The 13,048-nt window shown below is 41.6% G+C and overlaps 1 protein-coding gene across 1 annotated transcript; it reads left to right on the top strand.

Annotated features, from left to right (window-relative positions):
* The first annotated feature begins 9,797 nt into the window (after nt 1–9,797).
* id3 (inhibitor of DNA binding 3) lies at nt 9,798–11,606 on the top strand. Its single transcript, XM_055053125.1, has 3 exons — nt 9,798–10,198; nt 10,480–10,554; nt 10,846–11,606. Exons 1-2 carry the CDS (start codon nt 9,902–9,904, stop codon nt 10,531–10,533), a joined length of 351 nt encoding a protein of 116 aa, XP_054909100.1. The 5' UTR covers nt 9,798–9,901; the 3' UTR covers nt 10,534–10,554; nt 10,846–11,606.
* Nucleotides 11,607–13,048: the final 1,442 nt, after the last annotated feature.

The following is a 13,048-nucleotide window of genomic DNA, read 5'->3' as shown; positions in this document are numbered from 1 at the left end:
TCAAACTAAATTCACCTTTAAAAAATATTATTAATCACAGTGGAAATAACTGAGGTCATTTTAATTCATAATGTGTATAACTGATTATTTACTTACTGCAGTAGGCTTACATATGAGGATAGTTCTTTGATGTCTTCTTTCTTGAATGAATGATGTGAAACATTTGTTTTCATGCTAGTCTGCTAGTCTAGACAGATAACTGTTTGTCCCAGCCTTGGTTACATTGAACTCAGTCTGTATGAAACTCCCGGCCTGGATTATTGTCCCGGTCCGCCCCTGGTGATGGCAGTGATGCTCCTGCTGATGAGCCTGAGACTGAGAAGAGCGAGCTTCTCTGTTTATCTCCTCCTCGGTTTGTCTTCTGTAATCTCTCTGTCTCTCTGAGGAATTGCAGACGTCTGGAGGCCAATAATTAACTCACTCAACACGTTGACACAGGTGAGCTCTACTCCACTTGTTAAACAGTCATTATGAGGGCTGTTGTGATGTGAATGTACACACACACACGCACGCGTGCACACACACACAAATTGAATGACCTCCAACGTTATCATCGCTTGTCTGTCACGTTAGGCTGAATCCCATTCAGTTACAAAATGCCACTGTTTTCAGTCCTTGCACTGATTAGATAAAGGTGAGTTTCCATCAGCCACAAACCTTTAAAGCTCTTATCCTCTCCTGGCATTCAGGAGAAGAGCTTCAAGCTCCTGTGAATACAATCCAGAGACGGGGATGTTCACTCATGCCGCGTAAACCGGGCCTGTCGAGCCTATCTCCTGTTTTGACCTGAGGAGCTGCTCTGTGTCCTTCACAGAGAAGATTATCTGCTGTGTTTGAAGCGCCTGTCCTTATCTGAGAGCTCTGTGTTGAGGTCATCGGCCTGGATACCTTCCCCGCGCATCCGTCCTTTCTCCATTTAATCTTAGAAAATGTGGGCTAATTCAGTTCAGCAACAAATTGCGACAAATGGCGTCTCAAGATACAAAGAATATCTGGTCGAAATTCAAGCAAGCCAGTTCATTTGAATACAGCCCAAATGTATTCTCTGTATCAAAATGCAGATCTGATTCTAAGTGCAGTATGCAATCAAGCTCAATTAGCATTTAATCTCAATTTAGATCTAAATATTTATTTTACATTAATTTTAATGTTCTTTTATATGAAATATGCTGCTTTTTTATTGCAAACATACTTATGGATTCAATGTAATTCTCTAGAAAAATACTTTATCCCAAAGGAAAGCTAAATGGTTTCATAACTCCCGTCATTTATGGTCAAAGAGTCAATTAGATGGTGATGCTGTGGGCAGAGAGGATTTCTGTTAGCAGTCAGTCATGCAATGAAACTGAAGAAACCTTTGGCTGAAAGCTGTTGCTGTATGACTGTCTCCTGTCTGTCACAACATGCTAACGTCTCAATATCCAGCCAGCAGAGAAAATATTTCACAGCAACATATCCTGGATGACACCATCAGTTGTTGGCAAATACTGCTAATCCACCTCGCTTGCTTTTGCCGCTCCTCTTTAAGTCTCTGTCTGGCGCTGGAGTCAAGGATATGATCATAATTCATGTGTTATTTGAGCTTTTGAGATGCTAGTTATTAGCTCACGTTTGTAAAAACAACACCTTGCTGCCACGGTTACGCATAAAAACAACTGTCCAAAAGTTTTAAAAAAATATATGAGAGCAACAATCATTCCAGCAACAACAAAACAGACAAATCAGAATTGATGTTGTTTACTATCTTTATTCTTACGTGGAAAGAAAAGGCATTCATTTTCACAGACATGAAAACTAAACTAACTTTTTAAATAAAATGATAAAAATGTTAAAAATTAGAGCAACTTAGGCTCACAGACGATCAGCTGAAGCAACAAAAGGAAATTCTTTTTGCTTGTTAAGTTTTAAGCGTTCTTGTTAAAGGAAATTTGGTCATGACTATGTTCCTGACCTTTGACCTCATCCAGAAATCAGAAGTGGACCTTTGAACATGGAGTTCATGAATCTGCAATCTACAGAATGAAAGCAAAGAGTTCAACAGCGATAATAGCAGCAGCAGCAACTATAGACAGAAAAAAAGAGTGAGAGCATAAAGTTAACAGGAGGAATGGTTCAGTCAAAGTCTCAATCCAAAAACGAGAGGCGTAAACACAGAAAGCACAAAGTGTAGCTTCTAAAGAGGGAGAAAAACAGACAGATCAAAACAAAAGCAAGGAAGTGATCTTCACTTGCCAAATGTTTCCTGAGTTTAGAGATGTGTGGGTGTTCCCAAGCCAAACCCAAAAGGTTGTAGGTGTCATGTGGTTGATGAAACTGAAAATAGCTCTATGTTTTTAAAAAAAAAAGTTTAAAAGTAGCTGCTATATCGGTGTGGTGTTATACGCAAGTTATGAGAGAAATAAATATGGTCCTAGCATTCAAGTTAAATCTGCACATCGTTATAATGTGGTCAGAATCCTGAAAAAAAAATAGCTGACTGAAGGTTTTTCCTGTTGCTGTGAATACACACTCAAAAAAGTGAACTATTGTTGAATTACATAAATGGAGCCAAAATAACTTAAATATTTGACTTGTTAAGGAACACATTGCGAATGCTCAGAAGCTCACTCTGTGAAGTAACTTAAGTGTACAACCACACTTTTATGGACAATTTTGGTGCAGACGTACTTGTGGCTTGTAACTGAAACGTTGAAATTGTAGAGAAAAATCCCATAGTTTAGGGTTGCAAGCCTTGCCACTGAAGGTCAGGGTACCATACTTGTTTCTGGGGAGTAGAAGAAGATCAGAGAGAATGGCTTTATGACCCTTAAAAACTTATTTTTAGGGCCACACATAGATATGTGCTCAGTGACATATATCTTAACACCAGATGCAATAATAAGTTTATTATCACATTATAAAAGACAGCAAATACTGAATATAAACCATCACAGCGATCATTTTGGTGTGTAGTTCACTGCATACCAGAGATTTATGATTGATTTTCAGCTCTTCTCAACAAGGAAAACAACTGAAGAAAAAAAGCTTCATATATCTGAAAATAAAACCCGATCTCTGAGAACTTGCTTCCATTGGTCATTTTTCTATTTTGGCCTCTTTGAGAGACCAGAGGAAGGAGTTTTTTTAGACTTCTTGAGTGGCTTGAGCTTCACTGGAGAAAGGATATTTTCAGTAATTACAGAGTAACCAGGGAATGTTAGCAGGAAATGTCCGTAGTACAATGTGCAGGCCAAGCGTGGTCCAGCAGATAGAACTTCCTGCTGGTTTTCCTCTCTTTGGGGGCGACTCTTGCTTGTGTTTCTATTTTTCTCTGGAATCATAATGGAGATTTTGAGGCAATTTTCTTTTCATTTACAAGAAACTGATACACCAAAGCTTGAGGATTAAAGCAGACTTACCCAAGTCTGGTCTTTGAGAGCTGCCACCCTGCAGAGGCCAAGTAACAAACAGCTAATTTGATTCAGGTGTGTTCGAGCAGAAACGCTTCTAAAAGTCTCTGAAGGAATATGGACTTGGACACTTTTGGACTAAAAAGTGGAAGGAAGATCTGTCAAATTCTGAGATGACATCCAGAACATTGTTCTTATTTTGACACATCACTAGAACAAATTTAAAGTGTATTGGGATTTATGCAGTATATCAACACACATGGAACTTTATGAGGAGGAAGGAAAAGGATTTTCCAGAAAAGTGAATTTATCCATTATTAGCTAGACAAGGTTATGTTTTTATGATGTAAAAAAAAACATTCTAAACATTAGAATGCAGAAGTCCAGCAGATAACATTAGAAATGATTAATTCATTTTATAAAACATTCTCAGAGCAAATAAATCTCTCCCAGTGGAGAAAAACACAGACTTTGAAGTGTATATATGAGAATGATGAGAGTCCAGCAGGAAGCACGGAGTGTGTTTCAGTGTGTGACTCGTCTCAGAGCTTCGTCATGAGTAGACGGGCTTTTATTCAGGTCACCTCTTTGCTGTCACTCTGCCCTCTTCGTCTGGAGGGGTGACCAAGACGGACACTGCTGACCCAGATTAACAAAGGGTAAGTGTGTGTGTGTGTGTGTGTGTGTGTGTGTGTGTGTGTGTGTGTGTGTGTGTGTGTGTGTGTGTGTGTGTGTGTGTGTGTGTGTGTGTGTGTGTAAATGTGTGTGTGTGGGAGAGGTGGGGGGATATCAGCTGTGTATCATGTCTCAGTCTACACCATTTTAATTCATTAGCAGCATAAGGAACAGACAAGAGAGATGGGAGAGTGTGTGTGTAGGGGTGAGCATGGGTGTGTGTGTATGCGTGTCTGAGCGTGTGTGTGTGTGTGTGTGTGTTGGGGGTTGGGGGCAAGAAAAGAAGAATACAATGTCAGTGACAGACGGAGAAAGTCACTCGGTTTCTGGGATGTACTTGACCTAGAAAGCTTTGACACAGACACACACAGGTGCACGAATACTCACCAGGGACTTAGCAGCCCCCGTGTGTGTGTGTGTGTGAAGTCCGACCAGCTGATCCCCTCGCAGCAGCCACCACCGTGGCAGACCCCCTCTGCAGTTTTCTTCCCTTCAACCCGTCTCTTTATTCTGTCACTGTCCGTGCGTTACTTTCTCCCCTCTGATGCCAGACGCACAGCATCAGATTCAGACATTTTCCACCTCAGTTTTCTTTGCTCTGGTCTCTTCGAGATCATTTCCACCTACTGAAATTTACATCCACTTATTGAGGCACATGCATGGTCTTGTGTGTGAGAAAACACAGATGTATATTTGGCTTTGTCTTCGAAAATGGCAGCTCTGGACTCTCTAACTTTTTCACCACACATCTTGGACTGCAACATGATATGTTGTCGGACCAAATGAAAAATAGTGGGATTAGTTTGTTTCCATTTTAGTTACCCATACATGTATCTTCTCCAACTTGGATGTCTTGAAGCAAGCAGATCCAGCTGTGTTTTAAAAGCCATTGGAACGTCCAGGATCAGATCTGGATGGCAAATTCAAAGACTCGTTATTAACAACCCGCAGTGTGTGGGATTCCAGTGTGCAAGCTTATCCTAAAAGCAGGGTCAAAAATCTAGCTTAGAGGAGTTTAAAGTGTTTTCACCGCAAAGCAAAAGCTTTGCAAATCTGCAGAAGGAGCTGCCGTGACACAAGAGCGTCTGTTACAAAAAAAATAATTACATGGCCATCATCTGGTTGTAATCTGCAAAATGTTTCATCCATCGTGATTTTGGTTGAAGTTGAGAATGCAGCTCCACAACAAATGAGACCAAAAAACGAGCTGTGGAGAAAACAGTTGGCCACTCTGTCCTGTCTGGAGGCCCAGTTCTAAGAGCAGGGAAGCTGCTTTAGGGGACGATTTCAGGCCAGCAGTTCAACCCATTTTCTGATGATCGTCTAATTATTGGTGCGGTAATTCAGTTCACGGCATGCTGGAGCCGAAGGATCCAGCTTTCTTTCTATGAACCGATAAAAAGTTCTTGTCCAAAATGACCAAATGAAATTCAGAGTTTTCTCCAAGCTGCACCAGTGGAATGATAGAAGGCGTTGTGACTGATCAGCTCACGCTCTCCTACATTTAGTGAAGTGCCAGCTACCACAATAACCATGTCTAGCCTTCCTTGCACAACCCCAGATGTTTGTCCTTTTCAGATGGCCACAGCACAGACCAACTGTTCCAGTAAGTTGACGAAAACGACAAAACAATGGTGTGACCAGCACCTGGCGTCCTCTGTCTCCTGAACAGTAAATTCAGCTTGTTTTGCCCCTATGTGGCACCTGTGGGCTTTATGACTTTCTGTGGGTCGTTTTCCACCTGCTCACACAGAGAGAGAGAGGGAGAGAGAGAGGGAGAGAGAGAGAGAGAGAGAGAGAGAGAGAGAGAGAGAGAGAGAGAGAGAGAAAGGCGGGTAAAATCTTCACTTCAAGGATATAGATGGGCCACCTCAAAATCAGAAAGATTAGGGGCTTAATCTGTCAAATATCAAATTTTAAAGATAAAGTTTCATGTTTCTGTGCTGTAATTGCTGCCTATTTATCTAAAAGTATCATTTGTATTTTATTCTTTTAATATTTTATCATGTTACAGCTGGAGCAATTTTTATGTATTCAATGGGTCTTCACTTGATGGACCCAAACAAAGCAGTCCATTATTATATTTGCATTCAGGTATCCTCAGTCAATACTCGTAGAAGAGACTTTTTCTCTACAATTAGAGCTGCAGTATTTGGCTCTAAAACTTTTTACTTTGTAAAACACCTCAAGCTCACTCGGATTCGATGGTGGGAATCTGTTAAAGTCAATCTTCTACTAGATTGTTCGGTTTTTAGCTTTATTTAAGATTTATTTTCTGTCTCATGAAATCCCAATTAATTGGCTTGTTCACAGATTCTCCCACCTGAGCTGCTAATTTCTGCTGCTCCTCCAGACTTCACATGAATCTTTTCACAGATGATAGACTAAACAACATTTAGGATACTGTTTTAGAACCTAATCCTGCTTTAATCTTCACAACCTCTGCTGTGTCCCTTTGTCTTCTTGATGCTGCTTGTTCATTAACATTCTCTAAAGATCCTCTGAGGCCCTCAGAGAACGGCTAAATTTACTGAGATTAAATATCTGCAGAGTTAAGGGGACTGGACACTTTCCCAAATAAATTTAAAACATTTCTTCACATGCACTATTGTACTTTAGACTACCACATGAAATCCCAGTGAAAAACACTGAGCGCTGTGGTTTTTACATGGATGTAAGTCATTTTGCAAGACATTGCATATAATAAGACGCTTAATGTCATAACTTCCCAGAAAAGTCTCCATGATTAGATGGAAAAGGAAATCTTTGTGAATAAATTCCCCCCCACAGCTCCTCTCAGCCACATAGGTCACAGAGTGGGTTGCTCTTGGACTGAATGAAATAATGTGATACACAACAGTTAATTTCCTCAGAGATTAGGTGCTCTCTTTCTCCCATTCTCTGTCTTTCTTTCTCTCTCTCATCTAAAATTCCTGCAAAATCACCGTCATGCATAAACTTGAACAAGAGACTAAGGCTCTTAACAAGCGGCCGATACAAGACGACAATGTGCAGAAAATGTCATGTCACCGCTCGGGTCACAAGGGAGAAAAGCTGGGGATGTGTAGGCCGTTCAAAGCCGGCGAAGAAGACTGAAGAGTCTTTGATGAAGCACAGACAGAAAACCCTGAGCAGAGGATGACAAGGAATCCTGCATGACACACACAAAGCACACTTCACACTCGAAAAGTGTAAGTTTTGGTACCTTTCTTGCCTCCTAATTATCCAACAACAGTACAATATAGCAGTACATTAGACACGCCTTTTAATCTGATCTCACAAGATGACTCCCATTTCTCTACACTCTTTCCTGTTGAGTAAAAAGAGACACTCTGTTTGTCTTGAAACACGCTGTTTGGGTCATAAAGATGAACGGTGAGAATATGAGCAGCTCAGCAGCTGTGGAAACACCTACATTCATGAGTTCCTCTCTTGTTCAAGGAATATCACTGTTTTCTTTTTCTCTTTGAAGTAAGTGGTAATAAATAAAATACAATGGTCTGAAATTTAATTGAGAGGCAGATAAAGAGTGAGATAAAAGGGAGGGGAGGGGGAGGGGGGGCTAATTATGCGTGACGATTGTTGATGGCTTGATTGTCTGCGTCCAGCTGCACAGAGGAGCAGGGAGAGGCGAGGGGAGGGAGAGGGAGAGGCAGACTCACTGACGCCGGCCTCGGAATTCTCCCATCCATTGAAAGAGAGACCCGATTGTGTCCGCTGCCTTTCCAGCAAGCACCTGATCTTTGCCCAGACACACTGCTGCGTGTGTGAGTGTGTGCTTCCCACAGATGTACCCAGACTCTTGCAATGGGCAGGCAGGGGTATGCAAAAAAAAAAAAAAGAGAGAGAGAGAGAGAGGGGGGCAGGGGGAAAAACAAACAGAAAAAAGTTTGGTCTTTCTAAATAAAATGACCGCAATTTGATGAATTGACCTCAGACCAGATCGTTTCCTTGGTAGCTTCATTCCCTGAATTCACCTCCAGCGGTTATTTTCCCATCAGATCTGGGAAATGTGAAGCGATATCCCCCCCTCTCCACCCACCGCTTCTCTCTTGACATATTTAAGAAAGCTATTTAAGGTCAAAGTTTTGTTTGCACAACCAGCGCCGCTCACATGATGCCTCTTTAAAACAGCGCCCGGATCGAAGTCTTGTCTCACGGTTCAATATTATGGTTTGCTCTGAAGTGAGGTCGTTGAGTGACTTGTCACAGAGGGTCAGTGGTTGTGAGGAGGGGGAGCAGGAGGAAGGCAGTTTTAGCTTTAACATCTGGAGGGATATCTCCAACCGTGGGTTTTTACGCACACATGCGAGTCTGAAGATAAGAGGTTAATGATCTTCTTAATCGCCCATTCCCATCTCCTCATCCAATAACAAGTTCTTTGAATGATTATCATTACTGTTATAGCTAGAAAAAATCTTGAAGAACGTGTTATTGTGCGTGATTTCCAAAAATAGTGATAATAAAATTAATAACAACAACAAGCAGAGTGTTACACTTATTAAACGATGCCACTTTTCTTATTTATTGTGTTTACTTACATCTTATAAACCTAATTGTCTTAAAGTTCTACCACGTAATTCAGCTGAATACAACTTCAGATCCAAAGAAGAAGAGTGTGGAGCGGCGGTTCCATCCAGGACTGGCAGCTCCTCTCAGCCAATCAGATCTCTGAGCGCCTCTTCGCCTCTCCGCTCCGATGGGTTCTTGAGGGAGGGCGGGCCGTCTGCCAGAGAGGGGAGTGTGCGTCGGGGTGAATGGATGACGTCGGGAGGCTGGCGCCAGCATGTCTGGGACTGGCGCGTTAGATCAACACAGCTGGGCCGGGATAGGACACACAGCTGGCTCAGGCCTGCATTCCTCCACAAAACAGGATTGTGAGAAAAGGGGAAAATAAGACCCAAATAGGAGCAGAACGGGACGTGCTTCGGTGTAAACTTAAAGGGGGCAACATATAAATCTGCTCCAAAGCAACATTTATGACAGTTTCACTCAGAGGGTGACAGACTTTATCATCTCAAAAGTCCTGATAATATATGGAAATGAATTCTTAATAAGCAACAAGAAGGCAGAAGATGCTTATGATGCAAGATCATAACGGGAAACCAACTGAAACTGATTGCTTCTTCCAAATTACATAACTTGATTTGTGTTGAAACATTCTGGTTTCACTGACCCTTTCCCCATATTACATCAGTTTGGGGTCACACAGTCCAAATATCTTTTAAAACAATTTTGAATGTGATGTGCACAATATCTATCTATCTATAGATAGACCATATCTATCTATCTATAGATAGATAGATTTGGTCTATCTATCTATCTATCTATCTATCTATCTATCTATCTATCTATCTATCTATCTATCTATCTATCTATCTATCTATCTATCTATCTATCTATCTATCTATCTATCTATCTATCTATGCAGTAAACCTTCAGGCAGCTCTACATTTGTTGAAACTAGTCAGAAGCAGGGATCGTGTTATTTACTTTGTAATTTTATCCGTATCAAATAAAGAAAGCACCTGAAGAAGATCGCTAACACACACAGAGTGACAAACCCCTTCAGGCATCTCATCCAAATTTCCTCATTCCTGCTTCTCCATCCACTAGGTACGATCAACCAATCAGCGCGCACCTCTTTTTCTCGCTCTCCAATCACAACGCGATGCGAAAAGTGGGCGGTCCGTAGATGTCCGAGACGTATAAAAACCTAACTGTACGCCGCTGTCACGTCTTTGTAGCTGATCCGAACGCGAACCCGAAGGAAAGTACCCGAAACTCACAGCAAGGACAAGCAGCCGCGGAGTCTCCCCATCGCTCTATCGTCCAGCATGAAGGCCATCAGTCCCGTCCGCTCGGTGAGGAGCTGCTACAAGGCCGTGTGCTGCATCTCGGAGCAGAGCCTGGCCATCGGCCGGAATAAACACCCGTACGTGGATGAGTCTGTGAGCGCGCTGTGCGACATGAACGACTGCTACTCCAAGCTGAAGGAGCTGGTGTGCATCCCGCAGAACAAGTCGGTGAGCCAGGTGGAGATCCTCCAGCACGTCATCGACTACATCTTCGACCTGCAGATCGCGCTGGAGGCGGAGGACGCGTCTGCGCCGGAGATGGTTTTATCCATAAAGGTGAGGGTTAGACGGAGTAGATGGTGGGCTGCAGGGTGGGCTTCTCATTCAACATCCCCAACAAAACGCACATGGAGCCTCAGTGTGGAGCTTAAGCTTCTGTTTGCACAGGATGGAGCTTTTCTCTGCTTCTGCTCTATTTTAAACTGTTTGTGGTCCAGAGGCTGATAGTGATCTTTTGTGATTACACCTCATCTCTAACATCTAAGCTATTCTTGTATCAATTTGTCACGTGCTGTCAGCTGCTAAAACTCTTTGTTTTCTTTCTGCTTCTCATTCAGGCTGCAGATATTACTCGCAATTTCTCCAAAGAAGAAGAACGATTGTGCCATTAGGATGTGGATGGAACAATACTGGTACGCATCATACATCTCCATAAAGAAACTTGTTTTAAATAAATCAGTCATAGGGGAGCACAAGTTGTGATTTTAATGCAAAAGGAAATAAATCCAGCTCAAACTGTGTGCTAAATCTGTACATTCAATGTGCAGCCAATTAAACAGGCCAGTGAACGTGGAGTGGATTCATTGCTATCTGCCTGGGGTTAATGAAAGTTCCATGCTAGGCGCCAGTCTGTCTGCTCCCCTCTGCAGGGAGGGAGGGAGGCAGAGATCTGACTTCACTTTTCTTCCTTTCTCTCCATGCAGGTGCAGGGAAACACATGTCTCCACTTCACTCCGGGCAAGAGGACAAGAGGGGCAGAAAAAAAAGAAAGAAAAAGGAAAGGGGGGGGTAGGTATTTGGAAGAGAGGGAGAAGACAGAAGAGGAGGCGGAGGATTTAAAGACAGAGGAAAGAAAGAAGAAAACATTGAACTGTTTCTGGGATGAGTGGGGATCAACAGCAGCAGTGCATGAGCGAGAAAACAGAGACTCATTCTTTGGCTCCTGGACAGACAGAATCAACACACCAAAGCAGAGGAATTGGAAACTGAAAGCGATGTGTATGTCTTCCCTTCATAAATGCAGTTTCTTTTAGAAGAACTGAAAAATTTATCCTCTTTTTTTTGTTTTACATTTTTAATGCATTCCAAGCATCACTTCCCATCTGAAATAATCTGCACCAAGTCCTCACCTCATTTAAGAACCCCCTCCCTCAACTTCCAAAACAGATTGTCTGTTAAAGCATGTGTACATATCTGCTGTGGGTTTGTAAGACGTGAGTCATTTTGGATGTTTTTTTTGTTTGTTGTTGTTTTATTTTTTAACGGGACTTTTAGCTGATATATTCTAAACTCTATACTAGAGTTTATTATAAACGTTTGTAGGGATTGTCTTATTTCTACAGACAACATGCTGTGAGTTTCATAAACTCTTTATTTTAAAATTTAATTTGTATCTATGTTATGAAATAAAAAAAAACATGATGTGAAACACTTTGTGTGGTGAATTTACCATTTAAAAAATGAATGAGTCGTCTCTTTCGTGACTTCTGGGCTTTGAATGACAACGAAGGGCTGATACAACAGGATGTGTTCAGATGAATCTTGAGGTTGGGTGGTTGGAAATCAAGCAAAGGGAGTTTCCTGTGAATGCTTTTTATTTTTCCATTGAAGGAGTAACGGCCAGCGTCAGCAGCTTCTAACGCGGTGAAGATCACAACTGAGCTCCTTACGCCAAAAAAAAAAAAAACATAAAAAGAGTGCCCCCTTTTGTGACCTTGCAGGTGTAAAACAGGTTTCATCCATGACAACAAAAAAGTGTGGTGAGAACTTTATTTCTTGCAATAAATGCTTAAGGTTTTATTTAAAAAAAAAAGAGATAATTTTGTGCACATTGTCCTATAAATTATCACTTCATGTGAGATTTCTAATATATCTCTAGGTCTTAGCAGCGTAATGATCTGACTTTGAAAACAACTGAATTTGAAAATGGAGGCTCTGACCTCAGTGGAACCTCTGAATAATTACACAGAAGAGTAGATTTTATGTTTATACTATTTTTACGCGCTTACAAACCTACGAAAAAGACAAATATTTGTTGTACTGAAAACATGAACACGGTGACCTACTTCTTACCTTTACTCTACTTGCCGTTAGAAAAGTTACAGCTCCCTCTAGTGGTAATTAGAAGTTATTGTCTAGAATCTTTGTCAAGCAAGTCAACATTTCTGCTACATGGATAAATATATATATATATTTATATATACTGTATATACAGATGTTTTGCAGAGATTATCAGAATAAAATATATAAGAGATTTTTTATATAAGAGTTTTATAAAGTATATTTATAAAGTACATACATAAAGTACATTTAAAGAAAACCAGGTTTGAATACATTTAAATTAAATTTAAGTGAAACTATATCAGTTGATTACTTCAAATAAGACTGAATTGGATAAAATAATAATAATAATAATAATAATAATTTCAATCAGGAGAGACTCAGATGAGAATGAAAGCGATTAGAAAAGTTAGTTAAGTCTTTGGCGCTCGGGCCCCGGCTAAGGACATCGAGCTGACGCGATAAGCTCGGATGAGCGTTCCCGATGCTGATAGGAATGACATCCCCCCGGGACCGGCCTGGTGGTGGAGGTCAGTGAATGAGTATGCCTGGGAGCCTGGACGATGGAGGTGGAGAAGGGGTGGAGGTGGGCTGAGCGCAGACTCGGGAGCGTCTGATGGGGAAGGAAGGGTCGAGAACACGGCAAAGCAGCTGTACGCAAGGAATCACCAAGAAAGGGATCCGCTGGGATGGTTTGCTGGGAAGCTGGGACGTGCGACTGAACGTGTTGAGCGCAGCAGCGAAACGGGAGGCACTTTGGATGGACGTCCTTATGAACTGAGGCGTGGTCGGTGATTGGCTGCGATATGGCTAAGTCTAGCGATGATAGGTCGTCAGTGATTAGCG

Source organism: Poeciliopsis prolifica, unplaced genomic scaffold (assembly GCF_027474105.1).
Source record: "Poeciliopsis prolifica strain line A6 unplaced genomic scaffold, Auburn_PproV2 SCAFFOLD037, whole genome shotgun sequence".
NCBI lineage: Eukaryota > Metazoa > Chordata > Actinopteri > Cyprinodontiformes > Poeciliidae > Poeciliopsis > Poeciliopsis prolifica.
This window is presented reverse-complemented; position numbering and strand designations above follow the sequence as displayed.

Coding starts and splice junctions, on each gene's coding strand:
- id3 (XM_055053125.1), top strand. CDS start 9,902: ATGAAGGCCATCAGTCCCGTCCGCTCGGTGAGGAGCTGCTACAAGGCC. Junction 10,199..10,479: donor AGATGGTTTTATCCATAAAG/GTGAGGGTTAGA, acceptor CTTCTCATTCAG/GCTGCAGATATTACTCGCAA.